General features: G+C 30.1%; 3 protein-coding genes across 3 annotated transcripts; 1 reads left to right on the plus strand and 2 right to left on the minus strand.

Annotated features, from left to right (window-relative positions):
* Positions 1–860: 860 nt before the first annotated feature.
* LOC111887575 (protein SEMI-ROLLED LEAF 2) lies at positions 861–6,869 on the minus strand. Its single transcript, XM_023883746.3, has 20 exons — positions 6,568–6,869; positions 5,970–6,309; positions 5,803–5,877; positions 5,595–5,710; positions 5,374–5,488; positions 5,075–5,203; positions 4,913–4,960; positions 4,628–4,809; positions 4,284–4,480; positions 3,902–4,194; positions 3,665–3,814; positions 3,168–3,584; positions 2,928–3,077; positions 2,779–2,854; positions 2,555–2,682; positions 2,275–2,466; positions 2,066–2,182; positions 1,816–1,947; positions 1,557–1,739; positions 861–1,443 (listed from the first exon to the last, which is right to left on the minus strand). The coding sequence occupies exons 2-20, from the start codon at positions 6,114–6,116 to the stop codon at positions 1,297–1,299; spliced, it is 2,994 nt and encodes a 997-aa protein (XP_023739514.2). The 5' UTR covers positions 6,117–6,309; positions 6,568–6,869; the 3' UTR covers positions 861–1,296.
* A 1,471-nt stretch (positions 6,870–8,340) lies between these two features.
* Positions 8,341–9,986, minus strand: LOC111887583 (zinc finger AN1 and C2H2 domain-containing stress-associated protein 13). The gene is made up of 2 exons (XM_023883757.3): positions 9,719–9,986; positions 8,341–9,178 (listed from the first exon to the last, which is right to left on the minus strand). Exons 1-2 carry the CDS (start codon positions 9,815–9,817, stop codon positions 8,486–8,488), a joined length of 792 nt encoding a protein of 263 aa, XP_023739525.1. The 5' UTR covers positions 9,818–9,986; the 3' UTR covers positions 8,341–8,485.
* Positions 9,987–19,368: 9,382 nt separating this feature from the next.
* On the plus strand, positions 19,369–20,016 carry LOC111887594 (uncharacterized). The gene has a single exon (XM_023883764.2). The coding sequence runs from the start codon at positions 19,445–19,447 to the stop codon at positions 19,805–19,807; it is 363 nt and encodes a 120-aa protein (XP_023739532.1). The 5' UTR covers positions 19,369–19,444; the 3' UTR covers positions 19,808–20,016.
* The last annotated feature ends 3,932 nt before the right edge of the window (positions 20,017–23,948 follow it).

Below are 23,948 nucleotides of genomic sequence, written 5' to 3' on the forward strand. Positions count from 1 at the left end.
TATGTTCGGTGTTTCTCAAATAGGAGGTCATGGGTTCAAATCTCTTTAGGAGACATAAATGGTTTTAGGAGTAGGTTAGTTTGCCGGTTCAAAAAAAATTCATGTTTTCGTCTTTGATCGATTTCATTGGAATGTAGATAGCGATTGTGTTCATCAATTTTGGGTAAATGTGAAATCAATTTTGGTGGCTAAGATTGGGAATGAAACGTTGATCAGAGTTTGAGATGCACCCTTTCGGTTATATTTTACCCTCTTCATGAAAATATCCTCTTTAATAAATGAAGATTTTTTTGCCACATGTCAATCTCTCATGAGTTTTGACACTTGTCATTTTGTAATATTTTTTAAATAAATATTATCCACTTGTCAATTTTTGATTTGTTTCAATTTTTAAAATTAAAGCCATACTTATATATGTAAAGTATTAAATAAATTGCAATAAATACATTTCTTTATTTCTTATTTTAAAATTGTACATTAAAAAATATATTTTTTTTACATTTTAATTTAATGTTTAATCTTTTTTTAAATCAATCCGTGTAATACATGGATCTCACACCTAGTTTGTTAAAAACTAAAAAGTATTTGGCTTATCAGGGGATCTGAGCGTGGTTGTCCAAGCCGACCTCCCTTAGAGGGCCCGATCTAATCATATTTATAAGCATGATAATATTTAAACCAATAGTTTAACATACAACTTTTCAAAAATAGCATGTTCTCATTTCATGGAATGCTCAACTGTATTAGATTGTTATATTTAAATTTTATTGCAAATAGACGATTATTTTGACGATAGTATGGCAACCATAAACAACATTCTATACATAACTAGAAAATACAATTAAAACTCGAGAACCAAATGCTAAAAAAATCAACTTTGCATGCTAACTATTTACTGAATGGTGGATCATTAATCCACAAAAATACCATCTTTACATTCACCTTCAAGGGTGACAAAGAACAAATCACAATTCACCTTTCTAATTCTCAAAATGCTCACAGAATCATCATACCACTATCAACCTGACAGCATACTACACATCTATACATAATTACATCTCCAAAAAAGAATATTAAAAGGGGGAAAAAATGGATGAATTATTTTGGAGTAACCAATCCTGATTTGATCACAAAATACCAATTTATCACCTCCAATTCATTAGAGGAATAACAAGCACGAGGTTTCGGGGCCCACCTTCAAAACCATATCAAAATTATCACCATTTTGGCACAAAGTAGGTTGCTATAAAGGGCGTGTGATTGGCATACATCATGGTGTTCCAAAAGATAAAGATTTTAATGTCTTGCAGCTTTTAAGAAGTTATCATATGGACTTGATGCGGGTAGTCTAAATGACTGGGGTATATTCTGGTATTCTTTAGCGCATGATGTTCGGTTCACAGAAGGAGGTGCATTTTGTTCCAGGAATGGATGGCTTGCACGCTGTAAATAATACAAACATAAATATCAAATTTCCATAAGATATAACTTCATTTTTTTTCTTACCCACTTCTTTAGAAAATAACAGACTAATCATGGAATTTCAAATAACTAACCGATTGCTTGTTGATTTCAGCATCACTTTGGTTACCAGGTCTCTGTTGAATACTCATCAAATTAGACATTCTCATCCGTTTTCCATTTACTAGAGCCTCACATTGATTTGTCATTTCTTTATACGAAACCTCGGGTGTAACACTTATTGACATTCTCCCAACTTGTTGTGCAGACTCCAACACCTTTCACACATCAAGGTAATCAGACTTTAAAAACAAAGTGTCTGATATTACTAATAAATAAATAAATAAAACGTACTGAATCTAACAACTGATTGATACTCAATAGATCTGAAGTATCGGCTGTTGATAACGAAAGCAGGTTGTCATTTTCAGCAAAATCTCCATGCGACTCATCGTCATCATCATCCATAAATAGAAGTGGAGTATCCTGAACATAATCAACACCATATTTAATATATATATATATATATATATATATATATATATATATATATATATATATATATATCATAACAAATAAACTTATAAGATTTAATAATAATTACCTCGTCCATAGATCTATCATCTTCTGAATTCATCTGTAGTAGTGTATTTGCTGAACCAACATCATCGTCTGGCACAAATCCGTGTAGCAACTGCTCCTTAATGCTCAAAATTTCAGACTACACAGACAACAGACAACAGACAGCAGATAAGTTACTAACAACAAGAATAACGAAAATGACAGTAGTAATAGTAACAGTAAAAGATTTACCTCAGAGACAGTTTCCAAGTGCTTCACAATTATAGCTGCCAATGATTCTATGGAATGATCTTCTTTGAGTTTTACTTCTGAAAGTGATTTTAGAGCAGATCGATCATCTTCCTTGGATCCAAAACTAATACTGCTTGATGCAGGTCCAACAGTCAACTTGCAATCTTCAATCAAGAACAAATACGGATCCGCCTGATACCATTGATACAAAAAAAAAAAAAAATAGTGTTGAGAAAGTTCTCAAAATACATTAAACTTGTAGACATAATAAGAAATTTACCATTTTGTTAGCAAGATGAGATTTTGCAAGTGGAACAAGAGGAACAATACTGAATGCTTTCCCAGAAATAACTATCATAGCAGTTGCTAATGTGTAAAGAGATCTCCTACGTGATGGTGGTAGGTGTCCTGGAATAACATTAAGATTCTTTTCTTTTATTTTTTTTCACAATTAAATGTTGCACTTTTATTGAATTATATTAAGGAAATAAGTTTCAGGCTTACCTCCTTCAGCAATAGAAATACCAAGCAAAGAAAATGCCAGCTGGAAACTTCTAACCAGAGCCTCACGTCCGGAATTCTGCACAAACTCCAGAATGAGTCATTCCATTACAATAATCACAGAACATAAACGGAATGGAATCAGCTATTACCTTTCCTCGAGAGAATAACAAAACCAGACTGTAGGTGTGAGCAATTGCTTCATAGTTTTCCGGTGTGTTTTCCGGTGAGATTGATTGTGCCCAAATTGAAGAAAGTAGGAGTGATATTTGGTGAGAACTCAGCCTTAGTGTAACTGCCTCCTGAGATTTATATTAAAAAAAAAAAAAAAAGAATAAGAGAAAGATGATATTATAAAAGAAAAGTATAATGAAAGAAAGATTGTCACGTACTCCATCTTTGTTTAAATTCATTGCAGCATTGACATCAAGTTTCATTGAATAAACTCGGCTGTAACTCTGCTTGATTCCATTCAATGCTGCAGCATTATTTGATCTTTGTTCTGAAAACTTAACTTGGTTTTGGTTTTGGTTTCGTTGACTAACATTTTTGGACACTAAAGGCCCATCTTTTTTCAATTTTTCAAAAAGGGCAGCTGAAGAAGAAAAGACAGAAACAGTCCTTGATAGTGATCGTGGAACTGCAGCCTTTGGATCGTTGACTGTTGACTGGATGTTTGGAGTTGACCGAGGGCAAACAGAAGAAGGCACAAGAACAACTGAAAAGATCCGATGAGCTCCCACTCTGGTTTCATGATCTTGATGAACCATTGCAGGAAGTAATTGATGGAATAGAGCTTCTGGAAATGCCTAAAAATGGATTAAAAATAAACGAAATTAGGTTGTTGTTTCTCGCATTTAACCCTAGATGGATGTATATGTGTCCTTGCCTTATTGTTGTATGCCAAATTAGGCAATGAAGCTACAATTTGAGCAGTGCGATAAACAGCAGCAACTGTAGTTCTTCCGATAACTGTAATGCTCGAAATGTTCTCCATCATTCCAGCCATAATGTCAAAAATTGGGCTCGAATCACCAACCTGTTTGATTAAAATAAACATTGTAAAAGGAAAAACAAACTTGCTATGCCCCCAGGGGCATTTTAGTCTTTTTATAAAAACTTGTACCTTCGATGTTAACTCCACAAGGCATTTATCCACCAAATCATGAAACTTTTTGTTCCATTTGATCGTGTCTTCTCCCAAATCCGCATCATCAAGCGCCAAATGTACGCTTTTTCTAAGATGCCTGATGACATCAGCAATCGCTCCAACTATCGCAACCGAAGCTTCTTTCTTTGTTTCTTGTGCAAGTGATGTGGTAACCTCTAAGATGTCTAGCTGCATATCAGGTTTTTTAAGTACGTTTTTGTGATCAAGATGCTTGATTAATATAGAAAGCAGAAAATGTGTGTTTTGTCCTGGAAAAAAAACAACATATGAATGAATGAATATCTAGACCTAACTTTCATACTGAAATAAAACTATGTAGTATTATTATTATTAATACCGGATTCATCCATTATAATTTGCATGTCCTTGAGAACAGGGTAGGCAACCCCTTTTGAAGCAGGCCATAGATTCTCTGTATCAAAAAAACGGAATAAAGATTCCAAAACACGCCGCATTGTTGTGCCTTCTTTCCCAAGTTTAGCCATGTTATGAAGACACACACGTGACCAAAAAGAAGGGCTTTTGGCATCAATTCTACATAAAGAGAAAAAAAAACAATCAAGATATATAAGAGCCCAATCAATCTTGGAACTAAAACTCCCAGATTGGAACAACTGTGCTATGCCCTAAGGGCAATTTGGTCTTTTTGGATTGTCATGTAAGGATTAAGATGTAACTTACACAGCCACGTTTAGTTCTCCTTTTTCATTGACAATTGTTCTCCACGATGGAACTTTTATCAAAGCTTCAGATGGGGAGACATGATGATCACTTTTCAACACTTCTTGTACCCATCGATTTTGATTTGGGTCATCAGACTCTTTGTTCGAAGATCCATAATTTTCCAAAACTACAGAAACAATCTATTCAAAATAATAATCAATTCCAACATTTTTATAAAAACAAATCTAATATATATCAAGTGGAAGAGAAGGAAAGCAGGAGATGTTTTATGTTTATGCTTACATTGTCAAACTCTCCTGATATATGTGAATATCTACCCATGAACCAAACCTACAATACAGGAAAGAAAACATAGTGATATTAAATTAGTTTTGCACTATTTTAAATTTGTTTATTGTGTGAAAAAAAAAAAGGTATTTGATTGTAAAGATTTATTGAAAATACCATTGAAGAAAGAGCTTGTAATCCAGCTGAACGGAGTGCCTCCACTCTGTCATCGTCACCAACTTCTTGAGCTAACTGACAAAGATTTTGGATGAAACCTTCCAAATTAAACATGTAAGTTCCATCTTTCTGCAAAACACAAAAACTTTAATATATATATATATATATATATATATATATATATATATATATATATATATATATATATATATATATATATATATATATATATATATATATATATAAAAAGTTGCTGAAACTTGTAGAACAATCATCTGAGAAGCATCAAGAACACTGACCTGACAATTTACAAAATCAAAGAGTGTTTGGCATCCAATAATTAGCATTTCATCATGTCTTGTCTCAACCAGTAGAGTTTGCATGATACTCAGCAAACTATTTGCAAAAAGGGGCCTGCAAAAAGACAAAACAGATTCAGAACTCAGAAGTGTATCTTCATAAATTCATGATATGGAGAAAATACAGAGATTAATGAAGAATGAAATATGAATGAACTCACATTTGCTCCTTGCATGAAATCAATAGTTTTCTGTAAATCAGCATAACAATTTTTGCACCCTGAAAATTCTCGTTTCTTAATTCCTTGTAGTAACGATGCTCAAGAGAACTTGTTATCTGGAGGGGTAGGATTGAGAAATTAGTTAATTCAACATTAGATACCTTTGTTAATCTTAATCAAAAATAACATCAGAAAACATTAAAGATACCTTTGGAACACGTAAAGGATTCTTCCCAGCATATTCACAGAGCTTTCCAATCTTTCTATCATTTGGTTCTTCACCCTTTTTCAGATCAGAAACAAGTCACATTGCTATGATTAGTTGACTAATTACTCTTATGTTAACTTTTATTTAAAACTATTAAGGAAACTAACCGGAGATCTAGGGAAAATATCTGAGATCAGCTTCTTGTACCTCTTCACAGGCTGCCTAGACCTTGTTGTGAGTGCTGGACAGAAGAAACAAAGGCTTCCACATGCTGGCAAAACTTGCCTTGATACTAATCCAGAAACACCACTCATTTTGTATACCAGAATGTTATATACAATGACACACTAGCTTATAGCAATCAGTATACAAATATCTCTCACTTTCTTCAACAATGTTTTTTGAGCTTTCTTCCCTTCTTATATGCCAGCTTCTTGAGAAAGGAGAAGGGAAGGAAAAGCTACCAAATCACAAAAAATTGGGTACTTCAACAAATATCCGACCAGCCTACAACATATAAAACAACGAATTCAGGTCAATTCCACCACCAGAAACCCTATCACAACCAAGAACAAGCAATTTACATTGCTCAATTGCAATCATTTTTTTTTCATCAAACAGGTGGTGTGCAATTGTGCATAGATATCCATCATAGATTGGTTTGGTTTCAATCAAAACTCCCAATAAAAATCGAATTCAAACGAACGGGGTGACAGAATTTACGAACAAACGATTAAAACTAGTATATGATCGGTTGGATTTTACCTTCAAGTCGATGCCTGTAAGAGCATAAGGCTGGAAGGCTGGGAGGTTTTGAAACCACGTTAAAATTCTTCAATAACGTATCGAATCTCCAGGTTTTGCTCCTTGTTCGTCTCTCTCTCCAAAATCAATCCCCTTTCTCTTCCTCTCTGTATATATGATTTATTACATATCCGCCGGTCGCCCGACCAGGTTTAAAATTCATTAAATTCTAAAGTAATTAATTGAAAGATTTTAAATTTAATTTTATAAAATAACGGAATGTGACGAAATGGGTTTGAGTTTCATTAAATTATAGTCTAGAACCCGTTAATGGAGTCTGGATTTGGCTCTTGAATGTGATTTGGCGGGACCCAGATCGGAAGAGCACGTTATTGTTAGCTGTTTACATTCTGTATTTTGAAATACTTTTGACCGTTATTTATGGTGTCCCCACCGGCCGGCTATTTTTTCACTTTCAAGATTTCTTCCTCAATGATTGCGTATTTTCAAGAAAATAATGTGTGTCGACTTTAATCGATTTAATTTTTTTTTTAATTAAGAATAACTCTCTTCCATTTTGAAATTTAAATTTAACTGTATAAAATATTATTTTTATTTCATTTCCTTTTTTTTTAGACCGGATCTTTTGTAATATAATAGGAATAGCCGTGCTTATGAAATTTGTGCATTGAAAGAATAATTAGTCAAAAATAATGTATGATTTTTTCGGTTAGAAATCATTAATGTTACTTATTTCTATTTAGTATTTATTCTAATCAATCTAATACACTTGATTGTTTTTTTAAAAGAAATATGAATCATATTTTGTCATCTATTCAACTTCATTCTTGCCAAATAATTCCAATCTACAATGATCAATTTGTTTGAAATAATGTAATTTAACAAACTAGACAATGTATCCAATCAAAATGCCATTTTTGGAAGGAGTGAAATAATTATGTAATTAATTAATAATAAAATATTTTTATTCATTATCTACAAACTTTAGTTTAATGCAGTTACTGATGACAATAAACCGGTTTGTGATATTGTGTAGTATACTTTTTATTTTCTATTTTATTATATGATATTCTAAGTATGTGATTCTTTATAGCATTTCTTATTAATTATACTTCAGGACAAATACTAAAGTTTCTTATTTGATTATTTTATGCGAAATTATATTGAAAAAAATCCACTTGTATGATTGTTTATCGACTTAGAACGTGGAAAACATAAAGCCCGTATGCATTGACCAAATCTAAAATTTAAACCACATTAGAACAAATCAAATACCATTCGATCATCCATTAAATAGGTTAGTGGATAGTTGATAGATCTATGTTTAAAGATAAAATAAGATAAACATGGAGTATGGCGTTGAATTTTTTTTTTCCCTGATTTTTTATTATTATTCATCAAACCTTATAATCCACTCACAACCTTACACTATATCAAACCCCACTGCATAATATGGTTTACAAATTTTGTGATAGTCTAGTTTCTTATTTTGTCAGACCATATTATGAATATGTGGTATGGTTTGTTGTTTTTAACTTCAAAATCATGGTTCAAATAGTGTGTTGGTGGCAGAAAATCCGACCTTAATGGGGATGTTTTTTTTTATCGTGGCATACCAGAGCATGTAACAAGAGATAGTTTCCAATATATATTTATAGAATATCGTTACATTGTGTCTTGATGTTCCTTTTGTTAATGACCAACTCAAATATATGTACACAAGATATAGTGGACTCATTAAAATGTTATATAATCTTTGCTACAAATGACAAGTAAAAAATGTGTTGAATTTGAATTTATAAATCTGATATCAATTTACAATTTAATTCCATGGCAAAAAATTGGAAAATGAATGGAATATAAAGAAGGGGTATTGTAATTTACATTTTACATTTACACCACTTTATATACTCTCTTTTTAGGCTTTCGACACACCTCTATGTTCTTTTTCAACATGCTCCACCAACGCCACAGCATCCTTAAACCCTTTGCTACACTTTGGACACACATCAATCGTCACTTTCATCACCCCCTTTTTTCCATGAACACCCTGCACATGATCTATCAACGCTGCACCCTTCGAAAACTTCATATTACATATCGGGCACTCCTCCACTTTCCCGCCTCCATTGCCGCCAGTACCACCACCACCACCACCATTACTATAACTATCCTCGCCAAGCACTGCCATTTTAAGGGACGAAACTGCCGCTAGCAAACTTTCACTCCATCTTGATGATGATGATGATGATGATGACCCCCAAAATGAGAATGATGGGTCTGGTTTTTTGGGGCCCGGGCAGCCATGGTCGGGTCCTAACCGGTGTTTTAAGCAGTGTTCGATGGTGCAGTCGCGACACTTGATGGTGGTGGAGAAGGTTAGGGTGGTTCTGCAGCCACGGACTGGACATTTCTTTTTCTTGGTGACTTTTTCGTAATTTGATGGGTCACAATCTGTATTGACATGAGATTCCCATGTTATGTTTGGGTCTTGATCATGGATTAAGTGAACCCCTTTTGCACAAAGTGGGCAGATGACTACTGTTCGATTGTTCTTGTTGGCTTTTGGGCATTGATGTGTGGTGTAACTCCGGTGTTCTAAGCAAAAAACCTGCAAGAATTTTATCAAGTTGAAAAGTAATCCCTTTAGCCATGAAAATTCAAACTTCTTTGGAGGTAAGGAAGCAAAAAGATAGTTATATGGGGCGCTCTAATGGCGATTTTGGCTGATTAGTTTTAGCAGAATGATTCGTCTTATCTTTGATTCTTGAGAAGAAATGGGGGGTTTTATTTTATATCCTTACTGATTTACTTTGCAACTGTTTAAACCGTCTAAAAGCTCATCATGTTGATTCGAATTATAATCAAATATCAGAAGGAATCTCATTCTTAAATCTCAACTGCACATTTTGAAACCCTGTGATCTACAAACAAAGGCAGATCTAATTGTAGATTAAGCGCGCAATTACCAACTCTAACAATCAAAAATGCATATCATGAATCATATATTACAAAAGTAGAGCATAACATCCAATAACCAGAGTGCTACCGGAATTCACAAAACACAATGGTTCTCGACGGATTTTGCAATATCAGGATCACAAAACAAAAAGACAAGAAACACTGATAAAAGTAGGAGTTAAATTAGAACCTTGTTGCAACAATCGCAGGTGAAGGGAAGGAAATCGATGAGCTTACAATCATCAACGGAGCAATGTTTACCTAGATTTGGGAACGCCGGTGTGCCCATTACTTCCTATAACCGACTTTTTTTCCAGTTTTTTGATGCCGATAAATGTGAAACTGGTAATTTGGATGTGTCTTTCGAATTCCGCGTTGAAATTCGTCTTCTTCACGCGGAATCGAAAGTCCAGATTGCAGAACGACAGGGAAGAAGAGCTGCCCCTGATGAATGGGAATATGTTAAGCTATTCAATTGAAGGGTATAATCGTAATATTGTTATCGCAGCATTTTTCATTAAACCTCCCTTTACTATGTTACATATCACGTATCGGTCCCTGTAGCTTTCAAACTCTTACGTTCTAAACACATCATGGATGACTCTTTTATCATTTTTACTTAAACTAATAAGTCGCATTTTTCAAATAAAAAAAAAAGTAATTATTTAGTATCTTTTTGTCGTTATATTCTTATTCATTTTGTAATATATAATTTTATGGTTATTTTAAATTAATTTTTATTCAATATTCATTTTATGGTTTTTTTTATTTTATTAAATTTTACATATTATTTAAATCTAATAATAAATACATATCAATTTCATTAATAGACTTTCCTTCTAATTTCAAAATTACTAATTTAAAATTTCATTAATTTTTTTTATTTATTTATCTAAATTATATGCTTAAATTTTAAAGAGAAATATAATTCAATATTTTTCTCGTTTTTCTTATAAATTCAAACTTCTCAAATATTTTAAATTTTATATTTAAATTTTTTTTTAAATAAACTCATGTAATACATGGGTCTCACACCTAGTAATCACATAAAACTATATCACATTGGTTTAAATTATTTTAGATTGTAAATATATATGGAGCCCAGGATTATCTTTCCAAAAAAATTATTGTAGAGAAAAATGAGACTTCAACATATATAACCATTTATATTACCGTGTCGAACCTATGTGGGATACACTAACATATATATTTTTATATAAAGGCATCTAAATAAAAATGACTAAATCAAATGAAAAAAAAATCCCAATAAAAAGAATATACAAAATACATTCCTACTTCTATGTTGTCCATCTTTTTTAATTTCATTGAATTTATTAGAGTGTAAACAGTTGTCGCACTATCATTTTACTTTGCATACAATTCTATCAAATTTTAAGGCAGTGAATTCTAAAAAATTTAATGAAATGTATTTATAAAATATAATTTATGACATATTTATTAAAAGATTTTATTATTTTTATTGAAGAGTTTAACCATTAAACTTCATATCTATTGTACGTCAACATGATATCTCCTAATAGTAGATTTTAATCCATTGGATATCACTTATACATATCACCTCATTCAACTCTCTCATTCATATATATATATATATATATATATATATATATATATATATATATATATATATATATATATATATATATATATATATATATATATATATGCACACACACATTATGGGTGTGGTGAGTTTTGATAAAGATCAATGTGCATTTTAAGCGAAAAGTTAATATGAATTTATATGCTATCTTGTTTATATATATATATATATATATATATATATATATATATATATATATATATATATATATATATATGTGTGTGTGTGTGTGTGTGTGTGTTATATTTTGTATACAAACACACATTTTTGCTAAACCATTTGAAAAGCTTATTCATATGTATTTGTATCACCAATCACGCATATACCAATTTACTCTTTTACAATTGTCATTTTGTATGATCTACATATCAATTTATTGCGCTTTGATACAACATAAGTTTATCTAAACATTTTATTTTTCATAAACCTCATTTAATATCACATATGCTAGTAAACATTCTATACAAAAGAAAAAACACATAAGTTGAGAAGGATTAGCGATGAATGAATAATATTTGTAGGTGCACTGAAAGTAAGGAGGTGTCACTGACGAAGCATGGGTAGGGACGTAGACCAAGTGGTTACCCTTGATAGATAATACTGGCATTGAAGGGAAGAAAGAATCATGGAGGTAAGAGTACAAATCTGGTGGTAGTTAGACATAGAAAATACCACTAACGACGATGCTAAGCTGGTAAGATTAAAAGATGCACCACCACCAATGGTGGCTTGCAAAGAACCATCGATGGAGTGGTAGTGGGGCGAAAATACAGTGGGAATGCTTTGGGTGGGGGCAAAAATATGGTGGGATGGCTTTAGGGTAAGGGAGTATGGATGAGATAGATAGATGACTAGATATGAAAACTTACTTGATGTTGTTGATGTAGGGATGCCAGAGCTATGATGATCATCAATAAATACAAACCATGGTGCTATTTGAAGTGTTTAACTACAAAAACCATTGTTCAAACTGCATTGCAGCACATAATAAAAAGCAATATACATTGATCATTCATTGGCCATTACACATTGGATGGACAATCTTGAAATTCCATGACAAAACATACAATTAAATGCAAATGGGTATTGCTAGATATATAGACCAAGCCTAAGTATTTATTATATTTGGCTTGTCACAACACCGATTAAGGTGATTAAGAATGATATAGGAAGAACACAAAATTATCAACAACTTATATGTTTTGCGTTTTTGAAAATTCTATGATTATCAATTTCATAATAAGCATGGAAGTTGGAAGAAGTGTGTTGATGACCGAAAATTCGATCTTACCGGGGATGATTTTTTATCGTTCCATATTACTATATTAAACTATCTATCTAAATAAGTTAGGGTTCAAAAGTTTCGCAAGGTTCCATGTTTCCTAAACTGTTCACACCGCATCAAACTGCATAATGCAATTTTTTGTTTTCAACATTCAAAAATCACATTTTGTGTTGTAGTTTGCGGTTTTAATTCTAAACTGCACCACACCTCACTGTGAACACTTTTACTATTAATAGTCTTACAACCACTAGAAATGATGATAAAAATAAGGAACTAAATTCTCATAACCGATAATTTCTCTTAGGCTATGTAGTCAATAGTAGAGCTATAACGGTGCTATAGCGGTTAGCGGAAGTAAGAAACGCTATTTCAAAATAGCGGTTTGGAATAGTAGTGGCGCTATTAGCGCCAAAATTTACAGTTGTTTACCACGATTATGGTCACCGTTATAGCCGTACTATAACCATTATTTAAATAAATTCCATTTTTGGGCTATTTCACATAAAAAACATTTTTTTGTGTCATTCCATTGAATAAAATTGTTTTTCCTTATCCAAAACCAAAACTTTTATTCCATTCTATTGAATAAAATTTTGACTGTGATGACTTTCATTGAAACTATATGTGTTGTCTTGCTAAGTATGTTTAAGACTTAAAGTAGTACAGTATGATTTACTATCAAATTGCTTAATCATTTTATTTGCTAACTGAAACTGTGTTGAAATATGATAAAAATACTAAGTATTATTTATGTTTTTTTGTTGATTGTGTTAAAGTATAATTAATTGTGACATTGGTAACCGAGCTGTGAACTATGATTAACTAATTATGATATATGAATGATCATCGGTAAAGGTGGACATAGTGTTCACTTATAAAATTAACCTAAGAAAATGTGACAACACAAAAACAAGAGTAGTTCATGGGAGACGGGAACTAATATTTTTTTCTTAGAATTAAAGATCCATATCAATATATTTTTAAACAAAGAAAATTGTATTATAACATTAAGGGTTGAATGATCACAACTTTTTATTCATAACATTAAGGGTTGAATGATCACAACTTTTTATTCATGTATATAAATAAACATTTAATCATAATATACAATAAAATATTATTACTATTACTAATTTTAATGGTGAATTCGTATGATTATGTTGTTTGTGGTTAAACACCGACACTGATTATTGGATAATTATATCGGATAATTATCAATTATATAAAATAATAAATGGTTAATATTTATAAGGTTACAAGGAGTGATTTCACGATGCATATTGCAGTGTCATATCGTTATTTCACATGCCATCTTAGCTTTGTCACATTACATATTCAATTTGTCATTTAGAAAGGATAGGTTGTCATAATCTTTTATAAATCTCTAAATATTATTAAAAGAGAACCTTTAATTCTAAACTGAAGAAATCAGGACCATTGATTGCATTTCAATCATATTTTTTCCACCTTTGGATTATTTGATGACATCATCTTTGTCAACCAATTTATTTTTGTCAATAGATTTTATAAAACGTATATTACGTTTTAAATTAGAATTCCATTAATGACACTTAAATCTCACCAAAAATAAAATGAATTAAATTAGGAATTCTATTAATGATAATTAAATATCACCAAAAATAAAATGAATTAAATTAGGAATTCTATTAATGACAATTAAATCTCACAAAAAATAAATTACAAAAATACCCCGCCTCCCTCAATTCTTTACATAATATATCTAACTTAAGTTTTGTAGTGGAGAAGAAAATTGAGGAAAACAGATTGTTTTGATTTTTACTTAACGATTTAGATTTGTAGTTGAACGACTGAAATTATAAATACATCAGATAAATGTAAGAAAACAAGTAACTCAAATTCCACTTGACAACTTTTTAGTCATCTCATATATGCTTATTTCTTGATAACTAATATTTGTACTATTTATCGATATTTATGCTAAAGTTGTGACAACATTAAAATGATTGTTACTCAAGTTGCTTTATTTTTTTTTAGATTTCTTGTAGGTCGAAATTGGAGTTGACAAACAACAAGAATGGTCGAATTCATCTGGGTTCTTGTGAACGTAAGTAAAATATATTTTGATTTTTATGTTATGAGGGTGTCAAATTTTGTGGTAGAAAATTAATTGTCACAGTTGTGTTATTTAGAAATTTGAATCGGATCTTTCTATGAGATTCCCCATTTTTTTCATACTTTTGACGAATTGTTCAATAAGTTAAGCAATCAAATTATAAATGATAGACTCATACACAATGTACGTCATATCCTTTGCTTTTGGTTGTTAAAATCACAAATTTGTTTGTTTGTTTGTTTGTTTGTTTTTTTTTTTTTTTTTTTGATGTGTTAGGATTTAAGACATTGATTTGGATACTTGGAAATTTTGTTTGGTCTACCTGTCTACTACCTGTTTGATGAAATGATTAAGGGAACAATATTGGGATAAACTTGTGGCCCGGTTTAAATTACTTTAAAAATATATTGGTTTAAATTACTTAAAAAATATACTTGTCGATTTTTGTTGTCCTTCACGGTTTAAATTTGTATGTTTCTTCTTAAAGTTTCATGTTTCATCCATAATAGTTTTTTGTTTATGTTTTAGTTATAATGTCTTCTTTGACCCTTGATCACATTGGTTAGTTTCTCATACTAAGTTTTATTTGAAAATTATATTTAATTGCAAGTTATTACACTATCTAATACCCTAATAATCTCTAACATTTGTATAAGATGATGACAATTATTATTTTTTATTGCAGCTTCTCTTCATATTGATTATCGGATGTGGTTTGAGTTATGGAATGTTGCGACTGAGGGGATTCCACATTGTGGGGCGTTGGAATTCATTACAGAAGGAGGCATGATTTATATACTTTATTGGGTATTGATGGAAACGTTTAATTCTTGCTCATGTAAATCGATAAATATTTTACAATATGTTCTTTTAACCTTATATTAGGATCTTTTTTGGAAAAAAAATTGCTTTTAATATTAACCTTTGAAAAAAAGGTTCATACATAGCATCATACTCTTAAAAATGATTTTTTTTTGATTATTTTTGGTTGATATGAAAAGTTATATTTTTTGTATATTGAAGCTCATTTAAACGATTGTTTTCTGGAATAAAAATCATTAATAGCATTAAACTTTGCAAAAAAGTTCATTAATAGCATCGTAGTTTCAAAAAATGACTTTTCCATATCTAGAACAATTTTTTTTTCTACATTAGAGCTAATTAATAGGATTTTTTTGAAAACATTTTATTAATGGAAAGTACATTTTCATTTTCTTTTACGTAATAAACCATTTATGTAAAAAAAACATTTCAAATATGGACCATTTGTGTACTTTTGTTCACATGTGAACCATTTATGTAATATATAAATTTAATTGTTAATTAGTAGGTCATTAATATGACAATTTTCTAGGGAAAATTTGTTTTTAGTATTGAAATTTGCAAAAAAAAAAAAAAAAAAAAAAAAAAAAAAAAGGAGAATGATAACAATATATTAATTTATTTTGTGTGTGTGTGTGTGTGTGTGTGTGTATATATATATATATATATATATATATATATATATATATATATATATATATATATATATATAACTTATGAGTTCAAATTGTATCCATCATTTATCTATCCTTTGAAAATCATCTTGATGATCAATCATATTTTCAAGATAAAGCTATTTTGGTCCCTACAAATGAAGAATTTGATGTTACCAATGACTACATTCTAGGATTGATGAAAGATGAAGGGAAAACATATGAGTTCAAATTCTTTATGTGATACAGAGTTACCAGGTTTTTTTTAGGAATCAATTTACTCTTCGGTTGTGTTGGACATCTAGAATTTTCAACCATAAACTTAGACTAAAAGTAGGTGTTCCTGTCATATTACTTTGTAATATCGACCAAACCAAAGGACTATGCAATTGTACTAGATTATAGATTGTTAGGCTTGGAAGAAACGTCATTGAAGCCTGAATCATATATGATAGATTCTTTATGGAGACTATTTATATACCTTGCATGAATTTAACTCCGTCCAATGAAAGAATCTTATTCTGTTTTCAGCGGAGGCAATTCCCTATAGTAGTTTATTTTGTTATCGCCACTAATAAAAATCAATGACAATAATTATCAAATGTTGGATTATACGTGCATAAGCTTGTCTTCACTCATTTTCAGTTATATATTTTTTGCTTCTCGCGTCACAAGTGAAAAGGGATTGAAGGTACTCATATATTACGAGGAAGGTTATCCAACTAATAAAACAAAAAGTTATGCTTACAAAGAGGTCCTTCAATTATTATAGATATTCAAGTGTTTCTTTGTTTTTTTTCAAACATTTAAATGTTAGCAGTAATGCTAAGTCTGTTTATGTTACTTTATTTTTTTATAGTGTCAACTTTTTTATACATTTACATTTACATTTTTATATGTTCCCCGCGTTATACGCGGGGTCATAATCTAGTTATTAGTAAAAATAGAAACAATTATTAATTTATGACTTTCTCTTTCATTTACAAAAACTTACCGAGTGTCTCACTAAGTCACGGTCAAAAGATAATGTTCCATGTTCCTATTAGTTTGCCAATAAGGCCATCTCCAATGGGAGTTCAATGGAGGGTTTAATGGGGAGTTTAATATCATTAAACTCAAAATCCCCATTGTGGGAAAGTGACTAGGATTCAATGGAATGGGGAGTTCAATCCTCATTGAACTTTATATTCTCTCTCCTCTCTCTCTCTCTCTCTCACACACACACACACACATATATATATATATATATATTATTTTTTATTTTAATTTTTTAATTAATTTTAATTTTAATTGTAGTTTTTAATTTTTAATTTCATGCTAATTAATTTTTTAAAAATAATAATAAATAAAAAGAAAATGATAAATGATTTGACAATCCATTAAATTGTGTAGAGTTTAATGAGTAAAGTTGTATGGTGAGTGGAATGTATATGTGTCAATCCATTGAACTCATATGAGTTCAATGCATTGGAGATGGTCTAAGTGACACTGAACAGCTCCCTCTAGCCTAAATAACTAATGAAACCGGACATAAGTCGAAAACATAAATGCTTGTAAATTAAAATCTTTATGATGTAAAGACACTTATAATTCATCCAAGTGTTTGAATTTAGAAATTTTATGAGTGTTTTGTTTCTTTTTTCTTTTTTCGTGTTTACATGTGAAAATCTGTAAACAGTTTGCTATATGATTTTTTAACCTTACGAATTCATACTTTTGAATGTATGGAATTACCAAAAATAAAATAAGTTTAAGAATAACATGTGATCATAAAATTGAAACATGTGGGATAAATCCAAAACAACTTTTTTTTAATGTTTATAATTTTTGATAGGTATCTTTTGCATGTCACAACTAATTTCTAAATTAATTTATTTTTTACTTTTATTTTTGAATGTTTGATATTGTCATGTTTGACAAACTAAAAAATAATTTATAAATTAGATTTTTGTAAGTTACTTTTTGGTTTATTTTTGGCATGCACTTATAAGTTAACTTCTTTTTTAAGTTGTTTTAGATTGTTATTTTTGGCAAACCAAAACGTAGCTGACAAGTTAACTTATTAGTCATTTAAAAAACGAAAGATACTAAGATTAACTTTTTAACTAGTTTATAGAGATTTTTAAAAAATTCTTCCATATATACCTTTTATTAATTATAATAAACATATTTTTCTACATACCCTTATATGTCATTTTACATTTTGCAGCTAACTTATCAACTAATTTTTATCAAATATCATTTTTATCAACCAACTTTTTAGCTACCAGCTAACTTTTCAGCTATCAGTTAGTTTTTCAGATACCAACTAACTTTTCAGATAGCTATCAAAAATAGCATTAATAGCGTTTCAACGAACTTATTGAGATTTTGTTTTTAAAATTCTTCTAAAAATATTCTTTATTAATTATATAAAAAAAACTCAATATTCTATATCTTTACTTACATATTTATTCACTAGTTTAACCAAACATTATTTTTCATTTTTCTAACCATCAATTAATTTGGCAACTAGTAAAGGAAACATAACCTAGCCTTAAGCCATTCAGGTGAAGGTTTAGTGGTAATTTAATTTTATATTCTTTTTTTTTTTTTTTAAAGAGCAAATTTTATATTCTTTCTATTACTTTATAAACACATGGAGTATTAAATTATGGGACGTAAAAGTTAGTTTCTTGAGAGTTTCACTCTTAACAGAGAATCTCAATTTCAAATGTTTTTATCACAAATTGACAAAATTCCTCAATGTAACTCCTCCTTCCCTCAAAGGACACAAATTTCAACTTTACAAGTAAACAAAAAGATACGCTCTGTTCCCCCCTCAAACTTCACTTGTATTGTGTACATGTTGATCTTGGAGAAGAAGCTATCTGCAATATAAAATTCAAATCAATGTAATTTTTAGTAAATGGTTCGAAATCAGTAACAAATGAGTCAAACTTTCAGAGCCATATAAGATCAAACACTAGTTGAGCTATCAAATAACAAATTCAAATACAAAAGAGTCTTTTGAAATGACAAAGTCTAAATATATAACAAGTCGAATTCAAGATTATAAAAGACTAGGCTTGAATTTTATTGAGTTTTTGGAGCCTATGTATATGATAATAATCTTGAGACGAACTAACATTAAACTTGTTTCATTAAACATACAAATAATTTTCAAGATATACAATATTGTTTAAGTCTTCCGTGTATCATGTTTCAACTTTCAACCACTATATAAACACTCGTCAAGCTAAAATCACTCCTGTTTTTCATTGTTTTATATTCCTTAAAAAACAATTTTTACGAATACAGACAAATTGTAGTCCCAAGGAGAGGTCTTTTATCGCCGCTCGCCTCTCAAGAATTGCTACTCTCTCTCTCTCTCTCTCTCTCTCTCTCTCTCTCTCTCTCTCTCTCTCTCTCAAACACACTCAAACACACACACACAGATGTTAAATATGGTTGCATTCAGAATGATGAGGTTGGAAAGAGACTATGATGATTTGCAGCCGCTACCACCACCACCTGTGACAGTGGGGGAGAGCCACTCAACTCATGGCTCCCTGGAAAAGCTGGTGGTGGTGTTGGCGGTGATAACCATCGTCGGCGTAATCGCAGGGATGATAGCTCGGCTGTGTGGTGGAAGACATTACGGTGGCAATGGAGATCATGAAATGGAAGGGTGGATTGAAAGAAGATGCAAGAGCTGCATTGATGGCGGCGTTTCATCTGCACCACCCCCACCACCACCAGAAGAAACAGCAAAGCCGGAAAAAGAGGAAGCCAAGAAGGACCAACATGAGAAAAAGTAATATTATAATAGTTTTTTCCCCCTTTTTCTATGTTATAATTTTCTTTTTCTAAGGAACTGGTCGATTTTCTGTACAATTTCGTCGTGTGACTCATCCAGGCTTTGGTTTTGTGATTAAGAGTGATACTGTGGGGATTAGCTTTAGGGTTGATTTGTTTAGGGTTGATTTGTTCAAAGTTAATCGGAAAAAACTAAAAAGATTGTTGAACATGTTTTGACTATTTGGTATGTGTGTGGGGTAGTATTGTCTAACATTTTGATCTTGAAATTGTGAACGAGATTGAATGAAGTATCAAGTTAGAGACGAAGGATTGAAAACAAAAATTTTTTTAGTTGGGGTAATTAAACTCGAAACATGAGTTTTTCTTCTATCGGATTCTAAAGTTTGATTGTTGAGATTCATTTTTGTTAAAAAATAGAATGTAAATGATAAAAGAATGTTTGATTTTGAAGATGAAAAAATGAGGTATTTATAAGGTTGTAAAATAATAAATATAAATAAATAAATTTAACATTTTGATCGATAGAATTTTATAAAAAAAAGTATATATTTTTTTTCAACAAGAGTGTTGTTAAATACACCCGAAAATTAAGTCAAAACCACATCCACTAATTAAAGTCAAAACCATCTAAACTTAAAACCCAAATTGATATGATGTATCAACCCAAATTCAAATGATGTTTCCACTTTCCATAATTAGCATTATCTTTTTTATTTGAAAACTTTGACTTTATAAGAAAATAAGAAAAATAATAAATTATTATAATGAAAATATTTTTTATTTTTTAAATTTAAACAAATAATTTAAATAAATAAACAAAAAAAAAAGTAATGACCTTTAATTTTGAGAAAATTTTAAATTAAAAAGCAAGTTCATTAATAACATTTATTGTAATTATTACATTAAAATATTATTTGAAATTAAAAAAAAAAAATAGAAAATCTTATAAAATGATATATGGAAAAAAAATTAATTCAAAATAACCACAAAATAACATTTGACAAATTAAATGAGAGTGTGACAAGTGGCAAAAAAACATTTATATATATATATATATATATATATATATATATATATATATATATATATATAGGCTTAGGTTATTTTGTTTCTAATAACTATTGTGTGCCAGAATGCACAAATCTGGACCATTGGATGGAATATATATATATATATATATATATATATATATATATATATATATATATATATATATATAGGCTTAGTTTATTTTGTTTCTAATAACTATTGTGTGCTAGAATGCACAGATCTGGACCATTGGATAGAATATAATCAAAGGTCATGATCTAAGGGTCTATGATAGCAGAATATGATAGCATGTACCATATAATCACACAAATTTCAGCATAAGGGCATTTTAGTCAATTAAGCTATATTAAAAAAAAAATTTCATATTTTTAGGAATAATTAATTCCTTTATTTTTAAAATCTGAATATTTTAAATTAGCTCAAACTTAAAAATCTGATTTTATTTTGTTAGAATGATAGAATGTTAGCAATAAACTAGTAAATACATTTTTCGATTTTATTCTGTTAGAATGACAGAATGTCAACCATAAACTAGTAAATACATTCTGAAAGAATACACAAAATCGATTTTTGAACTAATAATATACCAAATAATTATGTTGTATGATTGTGATTCATTGAATAATAAAAAAACATTCTGAAAAAATAACAAGTATAATTCTTAAAAAATAATAACCTTCTTAAACAATGAGTGTGATCATTCTTTAATTCATTCTTCAAGCCTTTCCCATCAGCTGGTCTTCAAGCCATTCTTCAAGCCATTTCTATCAGAAATTCATCATCGAGTAATTCGTAGTGATACACTTATAACAACTGCACATTAAACATACAAATAATTAACTATAATTGTATCAGAATACAACAATAATATTCTTACAGAATAAACTATTCTTGAAGAATGGTTTTGAATATTTTTAAAGAATTAACTACAACCATAGCCATAAACCATCATTCTTCTCTTATACTTTCAAACATATTCAATTCAACAATTATTATTATTATTATTATTATTATTATTATTATTATTATTATTGTTGTTGTTGTTGTTGTTGTTGTTGTTGTTGTTGTTGTTGTTGTTGTTGTTGTTGTTGTTGTTGTTGTTATTATTATTATTATTATTATTATTATTATTGATCCTTATAAAAAGAACATGCCAATTAATATATGTTACCTTGTTGAAAAGGGCAACGAGCAGGATCTTCACCAAAATATAATGTCAATGCATCAACATTTCTACCCTGCAACACAAACATTATAAAATAATAAAAAAATATATGTAAAGCTTAATTCAAAGGGTTGTTCTTGATTCTTACCACCATAGAATACAAATTTGTTACGGACCCCACTTCCAACTCAGCAATGCTGATAAACTGATTCGGTGTCTAACAATGCAACAAAAAGAAATATTCGCATCAGATTGTAGTTTTATATAAAAATGATATCGAATTAGAAGAAACTGAGTAAAATATGTGTGTATTTACTTTAGGAAAAACTTCATAGACACTGCCATTGTTTGCTGAAGCATCTAGTTCTTGTCTGACCTTTTCAAGACCCTTAATAATGGCCTGCATTTCTTCTGCTAAAGACTTCAATTATATCTGCAAACAAGAAAAGCCTTTCATTTATCATTTTCTTTAAATAAATCTTTTTTTTTTGAGAAAATAAATATTTTTTTTACTAGCATTTCGTCGAACAGTTGGAATGCATGATATGTATGCAACATCGGTTATTAGGAAGCAAAGAATTGAAGCATCTCAAATTCACCCAATTAAAAAGACTAATTACAACTGTACAAATCTTTATTCAACAACATACTTTTGATAGATCCATCTAAGCAACTTGCGAGAAAATGTAAATTTGAAACAAACAGATTAGTCGTTACCCCTTGAAAATGGTAATAATCAAATCATATACCTGTATTCTGTTGTTATACAAGAGAGCCAATCGCAGGAGCTGATAAACGGAGAAACAAGGAAACAGTGGCTGGAATGAGACGCCGAAGATTCTTCGCTTGGTGAGAGAGACTCAAGGCGTACGATGTCGTTACCCCTTGAAGTTGGAGGATTCAAGTTGGTTTAAGTGAGCACCCGATTTAAGTAGGCTAATCTCAGGGATGACCTAATTTGCCAACAGAGGGATTAAATTGAAATTAGGGATGGGAGGAGAGGAAATCGGTGATGGTCGGCTGGTAGAGAAACAACATTGAAGTTGCCGATTGAGGTGAGGCTACAGGTTTTTTAGGCCGATCGTTTGAAGATAAAGAAGGGAGAAAACTAGGTTTTAGGAAGTTAATGAATTACCATAATTAAACATGCAAAGATTACTATAATACCCTTACATGATTTATTTAAAGATTTATTATTTCCTCAATTCTGATTGGTGCAAACATGCACACAATAATTGCTAGAAACATTTGAACCTATCTCTCTCTCTCTCTCTCTCTCTCTCTCTATATATATATATATATATATATATATATATATATATATATATATATATATATATATATATATATATATATATATATATATATATATATACTAGTTGTGAAACTCATGTATTACATGGGTTAATTTAAAAGAAAAATTAAACATAAAAGTCAAAAATATTTGAAAACTTTGAATTTATAAGAAAATAAGACAAATTATTAATTATTATAATGAAAATGTTATACGGATGGTCCCTGTGGTTTAGGCTAATCTGCGTGTTTCGACAATTAGGTTTTATTTTTACAAACAATGATTAGTTTCAGTTCAATGATTAATTTGTTTTAAGAGACATGTTATATTATAAGAGAGAGAGAGAGAGAGATCTTGTGACTGATGTTGGGTGTTCAACAACATACATTAGTATGTTAGGTTAAAAATATAAATATATTCATGTCTAAATTAGGTCATTAACAAAAATATGTTTATTTTTAATGTTTATAATACAAGTGTGTTTTCAGTTCAATGATTAATTTTTTAAAGAGACATGTCATATTATGAGAGAGAGAGAGAGAGAGAGAGATGTTGTGACTGACATTGATTAATATGTTAGGTTAAAAATATAAATATATTCATGTCTTAATTAGGTCATTAACAAAAATAC

Source organism: Lactuca sativa, chromosome 5, assembly GCF_002870075.4.
Source record: "Lactuca sativa cultivar Salinas chromosome 5, Lsat_Salinas_v11, whole genome shotgun sequence".
Lineage (NCBI taxonomy): Eukaryota > Viridiplantae > Streptophyta > Magnoliopsida > Asterales > Asteraceae > Lactuca > Lactuca sativa.

Excerpts from the sequence above, each read along its gene's own strand:
- LOC111887583 (XM_023883757.3), bottom strand. The coding sequence starts at position 9,817 with ATGGGCACACCGGCGTTCCCAAATCTAGGTAAACATTGCTCCGTTGAT. Across the intron at positions 9,179-9,718 it reads CCTGCGATTGTTGCAACAAG|GTTTTTTGCTTAGAACACCG; the intron begins GTTCTAATTTAA and ends AAATTCTTGCAG.
- LOC111887594 (XM_023883764.2), top strand. The coding sequence starts at position 19,445 with ATGTTAAATATGGTTGCATTCAGAATGATGAGGTTGGAAAGAGACTAT.
- LOC111887575 (XM_023883746.3), bottom strand. The coding sequence starts at position 6,116 with ATGAGTGGTGTTTCTGGATTAGTATCAAGGCAAGTTTTGCCAGCATGT. Across the intron at positions 2,855-2,927 it reads TGTTATTCTCTCGAGGAAAG|AATTCCGGACGTGAGGCTCT; the intron begins GTAATAGCTGAT and ends GAGTTTGTGCAG. Across the intron at positions 2,683-2,778 it reads TATTTCTATTGCTGAAGGAG|GACACCTACCACCATCACGT; the intron begins GTAAGCCTGAAA and ends ATGTTATTCCAG.